General features: G+C 41.8%; 1 protein-coding gene across 4 annotated transcripts in view; it reads left to right on the forward strand.

Annotated features, from left to right (window-relative positions):
- Nucleotides 1-9,537, forward strand: part of LOC126192332 (protein UXT homolog) — a 32,838-nt gene extending 23,301 nt beyond the window's left edge. For all 4 annotated transcript variants that reach the window (XM_049932597.1, XM_049932594.1, XM_049932596.1 and 1 more), the window contains exon 3: nucleotides 8,952-9,537. In XM_049932597.1, coding sequence (XP_049788554.1) covers nucleotides 8,952-9,405 — 454 coding nt within the window. In that variant the 3' untranslated portion in view covers nucleotides 9,406-9,537. The remainder of the gene's footprint in view (nucleotides 1-8,951) is intronic.
- The last annotated feature ends 2,970 nt before the right edge of the window (nucleotides 9,538-12,507 follow it).

The raw sequence follows: 12,507 nt of genomic DNA on the forward strand, positions 1-12,507 counted from the left end.
ATATTTAACAAAAATTATAATTACACTACATATAGTTAAATTAATTACAGACCATGATCAATATGCGTCCTTCAGCTAGGACATCAGAACCAAGAAGGCGAAAGAGAAGCAGAGCACAAAGAAACAATATTTCTTTTCTTATATACTACGAGACAAAGATCAGGCTTATTACAATCCTAGGAGCACATTAGCACTTTCATTGTCACTGAATATCGATTACTAGATTTTATATTCTTTTTTTCAAGAAGCGATGTTATAATGAGTTTGTCAGGTAACTGACTCTTTCATGTACCACATTACAGTTGCATGCTGTTTTATCACCACCCTCATTGCATTGTATCATTCTTTTGACAAAAGTTTCATTGTCAAGTATTATGTGAAATTTTTGTATCGTTTATCCTATCTTATATAACACCCTTGTGACACCTCACACAGTCCACCTTTGATTGTGCATGACATGGATTGAAAGTGCTTGGAAGGTTTCTGGATATATGTGGCACCAGATGTACATGCACAGGTCACACAATTCTCTTAAATGCTGGGCTAGTGGAGTTGGTACCTGGCAGGGTAACTGTGTGTTACATGGCCGGAATCATACTACAGTGGTTTGAGGAACAGGAAAGGAAGTCCTGGTGATGTCCTGGCCCCCAATTTTGCCTAATTTGAACCCAATGGAAAACATCTCCGACACATCTTTCGTGTCGCAGATGTTTTCCATAGGGTTCAGATTAGGCGAATTTGGGGGCTAGGACATCACCAGGAGTACCTTATCTTCCCCTCAAACCACTGTAGTGCAATTCTGACCATCTAACACATAGTTACCCTGCTGGAAGATGCTGTAGCCATCAGGAAATACATCAAGCATGAAGGAATGCATGTGATCTACAATAGTGTTCATGTAGTTTGTAGCTGACATGGTGCCTTCAGCTACTACCATAGGTCCGAGGGAAACCTAAGTGAATGTCCTCCATGGCATAATACTGCCCCTACTGGCCTATGATGGTAGTAACACAGTTCAAGTTTCAAGCAGCCCTTGGCCTGAATGATAGCACATCCAGAGACAACAGTCAAGCTGGTGTGAGAATAAATGTGACTGATCTAATCAAGTGCCATGTTTCCTTTAATCCATAGTCCAGTCTTGATGGTACCATGTCCACTGCAGTTGTAATAGACAGTGTCATTGGGTCCACATGGGAACCCTTAGAAATCACATGTTGGGGAGACCCAAGCTCGACAATGCACACTGAACAGTGTGCTCTAAACACTTCAGCCTACACCAGCATTCATAGATAGTCACAGCATGTGAATAGTTGTCCAGATTCACAGTTTCCAAGATTCTCTTTCCCTGGTACCTGACCATAATAGTTAAAATGACTTGTATCAGTGAATTTCCCCATTTGTGGCCCATATCATCACTAGAATGATTCCTCTTTTTGTCTCTGCTCCACTTCTATGTGTAACAGACTGCTTTCAATTTTTGGCCTCCCAGGGAATCGCATCTCTTTTGTGAGTATGTGCTTTGCCATGACTTGGCCCCAGTCCTTACACCACTATTTCCCTTTCCATGCTCTTCTACTGTTCTTTTTTTCCCCTCTGCCTTTCCGTCAGGTGGTCTTCTTGGTACAGCTTGCTAGCATTTGGTTTATGATTTTGGACACTTGTTCTTCTTTCTTCTGGCACTTTCTACAACTTTTCATCTTTCACTGCATGGTCCCCATTGTTGTATGTGACCTACCCTTCCTCTTCCAACTTTTGTAGAAGTGCAGATCATGTAGGGAAGATCCCTGAGTGTGATGTACAATCCATTTTTGTGCCTTCCTGTCTTTGTAACCTTCCTTGCTAACAAAAGAACAAAACCCAATGCAATAGCCATACCTTTTGGGGGGGGGGGGGGTCCATCAAGTATGTGCAGGGATTGTGCTATCAATGCCTGAGCTCAAACTCCCTACATATACCAAGAAGTATTTACCTGTCATGGTTGGGGCATCGGGAATCCAGGTAAGGGTAACCACCCAGGTTGCTGTTGTTGTGGCTAGATGACATCCATGGGAAGAGCCCACATTTGGAGTGGGTGGCAGCAGTGTGGATGTCTTGCAGATGAAGCAGATCAGAATTTCTCCTGCTGGAAGCTACACAGTCCCCAGCAGTCTCTTCTGAAGTGCTACAATGCAGAGAGATGTAGTTTCACATTTCCTTTCCTGGCTACACTGTGGGGGGAATATAGGGCTAAGAGACAGGGGGCAAATATTCCTTACAACACTTAGTTTGCTCTAGGACCGATAGAGATTTCTTTTGGACCACAAAACCATTACTTTTTTTTAACAACTTGAGCGTACATTTGAGGAAGCGATTTCGAAAATGAAAAGTGTTTCGGTTCTGATTAAAATGTCATCTGCTTCTCAGTTGCTCCTCGCCTTTGGCAAGCTGAATGACATTCCTCCAGCCTCCAGCACCCCCCCCCCCCCAATAACAATCTCAGTTTGGTACAATGTATCATCCTCCACCGTAACCTCTTTTTATTAACCAATGACAAGTTAAGGACTGACACAATGTGCATTTTGTCCATCATGTCTGTTGGGGCCAAAGGACAAAGCAGTGGTATTGGGGCCTTAATCTTGATCTTAGAAGATGTCTCCTTGCATGAAAAGGTCAAGGTCATGATGTATCCATGTATGTTCCCCTTCCAGTGCAGTATTTCAAATTAATGAGATTTGGGCACATATCTTTGCATTGTAATGCCACTCTCATTTGTGGAAATTGTAGACATCAGTTGCACACAAATGCTCCTTGCACCCCCCCCCCTCCTCTCCCCTCCCCACCACCCCTTTCCCTCCCCACCACCCCTTTCCCTCTCCTTGTGTTAACTGTGGGAAGCACCATTCCCACTGTTCACCAGATTGTGCCATCTTCCAAAGAGAAAAGAAAATCGAAGAATACAAAACTCTTGACCGACTCCTATATCAGAAGGGCAAGAAGAAATGTGATCATTTCATCTTGTACATATGACGATGTTTGCTATGGCTACAACATTGTTGTCCCCTCTAGTGATGGTAACCTCACCCTTCATGCCTTCTATGTCCAGCCCTTGGGTCCACTCAACTACACCCACTCCCCTAGTGGTTGGGGACCTTCCTCCTACTGTTTCCCCCCATAGCCACTTCAGGAATGTTGACTGCCCCCCCCCCCCCCCAACCCAACCCTTCCAGGCACATTGATTTCCAACCCCCAGCCAGAGAAGCAACACCCTCCTCCAGCATCTCTCACCAGGAAGGGTCCCTCAGGATGCTCCCTTGTTCAACTGTAACAAGAGACCACCCACAGGTTGCTGGTTGTAGATTTTCACATTCCTCCTCTCTCCCTGAAACTAGGTGAGGCATTGCTGATTTTGAAATCATCCATGGAGAAGAGGGACAAAATGTGGATATCCAAGATGGAAGTGGTTCTTGTGGTCCCCACATGGCTCCATACCTGAGGCAGAGTTTCTGGTGGCACTAGTGGAACTGGAACCCCCCCCCCCCCTCCCCCCCCCCCCACACACACACATTAGCTGATTCAGAATCAATATGCATTGATGCCATATTATCACAACCAAAGGCAGCATGCAACCCTATAGTATAACCTGCCTCCTTGGTCCCTTCATGCTGCACAGGAACCGATAGCATGATCCTCCCAAGGATGTTCCTGGTGTCTCCCTGAATGCTGCTGTCCACACTGACACAGATACTGTCACTGAAAATTTTGCTCTGCATTCTGTTCAAGCCTCTGCATCTGAGATAATCTCCCTGCATTTTGTGGTCTCAAACTGTGGGTGGAGCAAATTTACTAACTTTTCATTACACTTCACTGGTTCCCGTGAGATCACCGAAGTTAAGCGCTGTTGGGCATGGCCGTCACTTGGATGGGTGACCATCCAGCTGCCATGCGCTGTTGCCATTTTTCAGGGTGCACTCAGCCTCATGATGCCAATTGCGGAGCTACTTGACCGAATAGTAGTGGCTTCGGTCAAGAATACCATCATAACGACCGGGAGAGCAGTGTGCTGACCCCACGCCCCTCCTATCCGCATCCTCCTTTGAGGATGTCACGGCGGTCGGATGGTCCCAGTAGGCCACTCATGGCCTGAAGATGGAGTGCTTTCATTACACTTCACCTAGAGCCTTATGTTGCTCTATTCAGTGAGTGGGAATTCCTCAGTCCCCTGGCCCCTTGTCCTGACATGGCTCTAGGGCCAGACGGAACCCACAGCCACATGCTAAAAAACCTATCAGTGGAGTGCCAAAGTCCCATTCTTGCGATTTTCAACCATATCTGGAGTGAGGGTGAGTTCCCATCTCAATAGTGAAAGTGCGATCATCATGGTACTGAAACAGGATAAACACTGCTTGACATAGACAGCTATCAGCCATTTAGTCATACTAATGTTCTCTGCAAATTGCTCGAATGTGTGGTGAGCCAGTGGTTGTGTTGGCACCTTGAGTCTTGGGGTCTTTTGGCTCCATCCCAGTGTGCTTTTTGCCAATGCTATTCTACTGATGAGTGGTCTGCCATTTGGTCAGTTTTTGCCCGCATCAACGCCTTATTGCTGTCTTCTTTGAATTGCAAAAGGCTTATAAACCACATGGCATCATCACGTTGTTGTTATCCTACTTGATTGAGGACTCTGGGGCATGCTCTCTATTTTTGTCCAGAATTTCTTGTCACATTGTACTTTCAGGGTTGAGGTTGATACTTCCCGCAGTACCCCCCACCATATACATGAGAATGCATTACTGCAGGGCTCTGTTCGTGTGTCCCCCTTTTTCTAGTGGCTATAAAGAATGAAAATGTTCATTTGGAGCACAGCATTGTGTGGTTGTGAAACATGGACTGTGGGAAAACCAGAAGAGAAGAGAATTGGAACATTTGAGATGGGAATGTTGAAAATTACATTTACCAGTAAGGTAAGAAATGAATGAGAATTGGTGAAGACTGGAATATATGGGAAACAGTGACAAGAAGAAGGGACAGGATGATACAACATCTGTGAAGACATCAGGGAATAACTTCCATTATATAGAGGGGGTGAAAACTGTAGAGGTAGACAGAGATTTGAAAACATCCAGCAAATAACTGAGAATGTAGGTTGCAAGTGCTACTCTGAGATGAATGGTTTGAGCTGGAGAAGAATGGTGGGTCACATCAGATCATTCAGAAGACTGATGACAGAGAGACAAAAAAAAAACATCAGTGGTCTAGCTCCAGCTGTGTCAACCTCCCTGTATGCTGATGATGTTTTCGTTTACTATTGCCCCTCCACCGTGGGTGTTTTGAACGCTGACTGCAGGATGCCACATGAAAGGTGTAGTCCTGGGTGCTCACCCATGGCTTCCAGTTTTCAGCTGCCAAGACGTACATTGTACACTTCAATCACAGTCATACTGGCCATTCACGTAAAGAAATCTACCTCCATGACCAATTGCTTATTGTGGTGGAGTCTTATTGTTTCTCAGTACTGGTCTTTGATGCCTGTTGATGTGGCTTCCTATCTTCACCAACTTAAGTGAATGCACTGGTTACACCTTAATACTTTTTGTTGCCTGGCTGAGTCGCAGACAGCCCTACACTTTCATGGCTTTACAAAGCTCTACTCCTACCACATCCTGATTATGGGAGTGTGGTGTATGTGTTGTCATCACCTTCAGCATTGTGGATGCTGGACTCGATACACCATTGTGAGATCCAACTTGTGACAAGTGTCTTTTAGATCAGCCCTGTGAACAGGCTATTTGCGGATGCTGGGACCCCTCCATTACAGATCAGGTGCCAATAGCTGCTGCTCAACTACGCGATACACATTTGCTGCTCTCCTGAGCACCCGAACTACCGTGTTCATTTTCTTCATAGGGAGATCAGCCTCCCACAACGAAGGCCCAGGACTAGAGCCACAATCGCATTCACATTCAGTGTTGTTGCTCTGAGCTCTGACTTTGCCTCTTATTGGGGAGTATCACTGTTGCCCCCTTGGTCTGTACCATGTCTTCAGCTCTGTCTTGACCTGTCTGTTGGACTAAGGTGCAGTGAACAATGCTCCCTGCCATATAGATGCAATGTTTTCTCTGCAGAATTGGTGGCTATTGCTCAAGCCCTCAGTCGTGGTTGTTCTTGGAGGTGAGACATCCTTAATCAGCAGTGCTACCTTCAAAATATCCATTCTGACCTCTTCCAAGTAGGAGGTTACTCATTATCATCTGAACCCTGGGTCATATTGGGATCCTGTAGGGAATGCAATTGCTGACAGTTTCGCCAAGTTGGCTACCAGAATGCCTTTGGCCAGTTTGGTTACCTAGATCCCGACTTTGGAGGTGGAGGTATCACAATCTAACCTTCAGTTGACTCTGTAGCATTCAAAAGCATTATCACATAGCAGTGGTTTAGCTGATCAGTATGCTAAAGACTTAAGCCATGTATTTCTTATTTCAAATCCTGGTGTACAGTCAGTTTCTCTGAACAATTCTTTGCATGACGTTATGGCTAGTTCTGATTGATCTATGTCGGCTTGGTTTGTAAATAGTCTCTCAATTTCTCCTTTAAACATGAAATGCCGAAATGCTTGTTTTCATCTTCTTTTTACAAAATTTGAGAAACTTGGTATGATATCATTATAAAAATTTCACCAGGTCTACACAGTTGTGGTAGCATAGCAGATATACTAAGTGACTTGTATACGCAAGAATGTGGGTTTCATTCCTCTCCAAGTTTTTTTAAATAATGTTTATCGGAATGACATCGTATGTTGTACACTTGAGAGTAAAATGAGTGTGTAGAGAAAAATCAATCTTTGTATGTGACAGTGGACTGATCGACATTTCTCAGTTTGTAAGTGGTGATATTCCTGTACAGGAGTGTTTAGTTATATAATCAGTAGTGGTGGTATAACATAAATACATAATAACACGTAATCACAGTCTATGTCCAGTGGCATAACAACACCCATGAATGTGTGCTATGTCTGTTGACCAATTGCCGTCCATGTGTATTTTACATCAGGATCATTCTTACGAGGTGCATTCAAGTTCTAAGGCCTCCGATTTTTTTTTTTCTAATTAACTACTCACCCGAAATCGATGAAACTGGCGTTACTTCTCGACGTAATCGCCCTGCAGACGTACACATTTTTCACAACGCTGACGCCATGATTCCATGGCAGCGGCGAAGGCTTCTTTAGGAGTCTGTTTTGACCACTGGAAAATTGCTGAGGCAATAGCAGCACGGCTGGTGAATGTGCGGCCACGGAGAGTGTCTTTCATTGTTGGAAAAAGCCAAAAGTCACTAGGAGCCAGGTCAGGTGAGTAGAGAGCATGAGGAATCACTTCAAAGTTGTTATCATGACGAAACTGTTGCGTAACGTTAGCTCGATGTGCGGGTGCGTTGTCTTGGTGAAACAGCACACGCGCAGCTCTTCCCAGACGTTTTTGTTGCAGTGCAGGAAGGAATTTGTTCTTCAAAACATTTTCGTAGGATGCACCTGTTACCGTAGAGCCCTTTGGAATGCAATGGGTAAGGATTACGCCCTCACTGTCCCAGAACATGGACACCATCATTTTTTCAGCACTGGCGGTTACCCGAAATTTTTTTGGTGGCGGTGAATCTGTGTGCTTCCATTGAGTTGACTGGCGCTTTGTTTCTGGATTGAAAAATGGCATCCACGTCTCATCCAGTCTCACAACCGATGAAAAGAAAGTCCCGTTCATGCTGTCGTTGCGCGTCAACATTGCTTGGCAACATGCCACACGGGCAGCCATGTGGTCGTCCGTCAGCATTCGTGGCACCCACCTGGATGACACTTTTCGCATTTTCAGGTTGTCATGCAGGATTGTGTGCACAGAACCCACAGAAATGCCAACTCTGGAGGCGATCTGTTCAACAGACACTCGGCGATCCCCCAAAACAATTCTCTCCACTTTCTCGATCATGTCGTCAGACCGGCTTGTGCGAGCCCGAGGTTGTTTCGGTTTGTTGTGACACGATGTTCTGCCTTCATTAAACTGTCGCACCCACGAACGCACTTTCGACACATCCATAACTCCATCACCACGTCTCCTTCAACTGTCGATGAATTTCAATTGGTTTCACACCACGCAAATTCAGTAAACGAATGATTGCACGCTGTTCAATTAGGGCAAACGTCGCCATTTTAAGTATTTAAAACAGTTCTCATTCTCGCCCCTGGTGGTAAAATTCCATCTGCCGTACGGTGCTGCCATCTCTGGGACGTATTGACAATGAACGTGGCCTCATTTTAAAACAATGCGCATGTTTCTATCTCTTTCCAGTCCGGAGAAAAAAAATCGGAGGCCTTAGAACTTGAATGCACCTCGTATGATGAATAGAGTTTAGCACCAACAGTTTTCCCCAAATACTCATTGGTACATTCTTGACATAACAATAAGTGAAAAACCACGAAACAAAACAATGTTGGAGATAGAGTAATCCGTGTGTCACATACACACAATGTGTCCACAATAAAATGTGATAATAACTTGCACGTTGGCCTTCCTTCAGTTGATTGTCATATCATCATCCAGTACACGGCCTTGACAACATCCTCCCAGGGAAGACTCCATGTACCCCCTCTGTCCATACCCACCATAATCTCAAGGTCAAATGTGAAGTTTTTCAAAGTATTTGCACATCATGTATCTAATATGAAATGTTGGAAACTGGCTGGCGCTTATCTAGGTGTACATGGAAAACAGTCTAGAAACCACATCCAGGCTGGCAGGTACAGCACCCCCTATCATTAGTCTAGGGACATATGCCATCTGTTGTACCAAAAATGGGCACTTTTATGTGCTTGGTTATCTGGACAGTTCTTTTATTACTGTTTCTGATAAATCAATATCTCATTAATTGTATCTACAAGAATAAGCATGAAACACGCAAAATTTCATTAATAACCTTTTTATTTTCAGGCAATTTGAAGGTGATTTACAGCTACCAGAGAAAGTGCTAAAATACGAAGCATTCATAAATGATGTTCTTAAAGAAGACTTGAAGAAAGTGCATGCACGGCAAGATCATGTTACCACAGAAATAGCTGAATATATTCAGCTTAAGAACACTATTCAAACACTGAAAGAGGCTGACATGGTTAAGGATGGATTTAAGGCGAAAATGAATTTGGGATGCAACTTTTATGTGCAAGCAAATGTATCTGATCCAAAAACTATGTTCATAGACATTGGTTTGGGACATTATTTGGAATTTACACTGGATGAAGCTCAAAAATTTATTGACAGAAGATTGGAATTGCTGTGTCAACAAAGCAACAAACTGAAGAAAGATAGTGCTCAAACCAAAGCAATGATTAAAATGGTGCTTGGAGGTCTGCATCAACTCCAGGCAGAGAGTGGAAGTGCAAAGTAACATTGTTACTACATGGCCTGTTACAGATTGACTTTTAACTTATTGTGGTATACTTTTGTACAATTATATTATTTTACTTGATTAATTTTGTAGTTTTATTATAGCTATAAAGCAAAGTGAAAGTAGTCACATTTGATGCCTTTATGAACTGGCCTTCTATGGTAATGTAACCTATATGCCCCACAAAGACAAGTTGTAATTTGATGATGTTACTAAAAATATCAAAAAGTCATTGATGGACTTACTGCCAGACACACGCCCTAATAAACATTCGGATTTACAAAGAGAAACATTATTAGCAAAATTCTCCAAAAGTTCTTGACATATTTACTTGAAATTTTTGCATGACATTCTAATAAACATTCAGATAGACAAGGCTACATAGGGTCAGTGCATATTGTTTGTAGACATATACTACGTAAAGGGGCAATGAAATTAGCAAAAATTTAAATGTTTCTGACCAGTTTACTTAAAACTTTTACATGATGCTCTAATTAAAGTTTACATAGAGGAAGACTACACATTTCTTTTAAGTACAGTGAAACCATGCTTTTACGCTTTTCAGCGGACTTCAAAAAAACTGTAAATGTAGGAAATCATTATTTAAGCAGTAAAAGTTACATGCATGATCCCTCCCTTGCATTTTTTTAGTTTATTAATTGTTTATGTACATAATAGGTGTGAAAATACTCATCAGGGGCTTATTATCCAGTAAAAGTTATCAGAATTTTATCTATTTTTACCCACTGATGTGACTGAATCTGGTTAACTGTCAGGAAAGTACAAACATTTGACTTAATTTCATTCATCTTAATAGATGTCTTCGGAAAGCTTGCAACTGTGTCATTCATTATTTAAATAATGAAATATTGCATCAGTTATGTATTCATTCACACTTAAAATGATACTTTTTGTGAATTTATTCCCATACGTAAATATTTTGTGTGATGATTGCATATGTGCTGATCTACAGCCCTTGCCGTCTAGGTATCACTTTCAGGTTTTAAGATACTGCACACTAGTATCAGGCAAACAGTACTGCCATTCAAACGGGCTCGGGATTACCCAATATGCCGTGGCGCTCGATGCTGTATTGAGCTTTTCCCAACAATTACGTGACATTTGAGTCGCATGGCATGAGTGCACATGGCATAGGCAAGAAACTACTAACTAGCCATGACAATAAGCTATGGCTTTGATTAAAATTTGACAATTTCCTCATGCACTGGAGGAAATGCCATTAATTCCTACCACAGCACAAGCTGCTATTGGGTTTGAACAAATTGACAATACAAATTATCATACAATGCCGGTATGTATGTATATACAAATATTTATGCAGATTTTTTTTTAATAAAGGTAATAGACAAAGATAAAACCGCCTTCCAAAAAATATTACTTGCCTGAACCCATTACAATATTCTATTTGCACATGAGTGGTGCTAATAATTTATCAAGTAGGTTGAAATAAGCAATTCCATCCCTGTTCACGTGTTAGAATAACAGGTAAAAAAGTTATCAGATTCTGATCAGTCGGAACCAAGATGGCAATATTCAGGTGAAACAATCAGAAAATTAAATCAAGAATCAAATTAAGAATATCGTAATAAAGTGGCTAACTTAATTGTGAGAAAATGTTACCATACGGTGAAGGACGTCTTGCAAACAGTACCACTAGACATCACTATGTTGTGGGACAACCGAAAGTTTGAGGATTGGACAGAATCCTGATTGTAATTTTTATTTCTTTGTTATTTGCCATTGTTACTCATAACCTGCAACCTAGATGATGTTTCTATTTGTGTTTCAGCCATTTTTTTATTTAAATCTATAGTACATTAAAACACACACAGACAGGACATTGTGATAGTACAACAAAAAAAGAAATAATCGCTAGGGGCCAATCAGGAGATTGAACAGAAGCTGAGATTTCCCGAACTGTGATGTAAACTGTTCCAACAGTTCCAGTTTCGTTGACACATGCATACACATGGTTTGTGTGTAAAACATAACAGAAAATACTTAGGTAAATATTTGCACTTGACAACGAAAATAAATTCTCGAAATGCACTTTGCTAAACAAGTAAAAATACTTTACTGGTGCAGTGTTTTGTTATTTAAACCAAAAATATTTGAGTGCTGCAACTAGTGCCACAAGTGATCAAACAACGAAACAAATGAAATGTGACTTCGAGCAGTCATTACGAGAATAACAATGTGTCGGGGGGGGGGGTTCATATTGGTGTCTCACGCAGATTTCTGGCGAAATGGTGTTATGTCATTAGGAATACGGGAAGCTTGAAAGGGCAAGCGAGAACACTACTAGCAAGTTGTTAATGTGTTAATGCAAGCAAATTTCCAGCTCTCACTCTCTTGAAATAAATATAATTCAGTCATGTTTCAGCTGATCTTGTTGTTGCCTGTTTTGTAGTAGTATGAGCAAAAGTAGAAATCATTGTCCTCTTGCTGAATGCAAAAATGCTTCACAGAAAGCTGCGGACGATGTTTATCATCGATTTCCGAAAGACAGAGAACTACATCACAAATGGGTGTCATGCTCTTAAATAACTAATACAAATAATGCAAGGATTTGAGGAAAGTGATGGATTAAAATTTGAAATGCAGCTGCTGAGGAAGGAAAACCACACTTTGAAAAGAAATAATAAGATTCTGAACACAAGTGTTCAAAGTGTGTGGCAGAAGTAAATAGATGTGCTGCTTCTCCAATAAAACAACAAATTAGAGATCATGTAAATAGCATTTTGTCTCTGTATTTCACACCAGGTCAGTTTTGATCTTGTTAAAAATAAACAGTGAGTGAAGGGGGGCCCGAATAATATCGCTAAAGCTCTCATCTTAAGAGCTTTCTTAACTGAAACTTGTACCTACTTGTGGAAAAAGAACTATCCTTTTCCTTGCCGATTAACACATCAGAAATGGACCAAGCAATTCAAGTGCAGACTTGGAATTCTAAAAACAGTGCTGCCCTTACAAAAGATTAGATACAACATACTAAAACACTTCCTTGAGGTTTGTTCTAACATGCATTGTGAAGAAATAGCAGTACCTGCTGCCATCCAGAAGAGTTTAATGATGTCGGTA

The sequence above is a fragment of the Schistocerca nitens genome, chromosome 1, assembly GCF_023898315.1.
Source record: "Schistocerca nitens isolate TAMUIC-IGC-003100 chromosome 1, iqSchNite1.1, whole genome shotgun sequence".
Taxonomy (NCBI): domain Eukaryota; kingdom Metazoa; phylum Arthropoda; class Insecta; order Orthoptera; family Acrididae; genus Schistocerca; species Schistocerca nitens.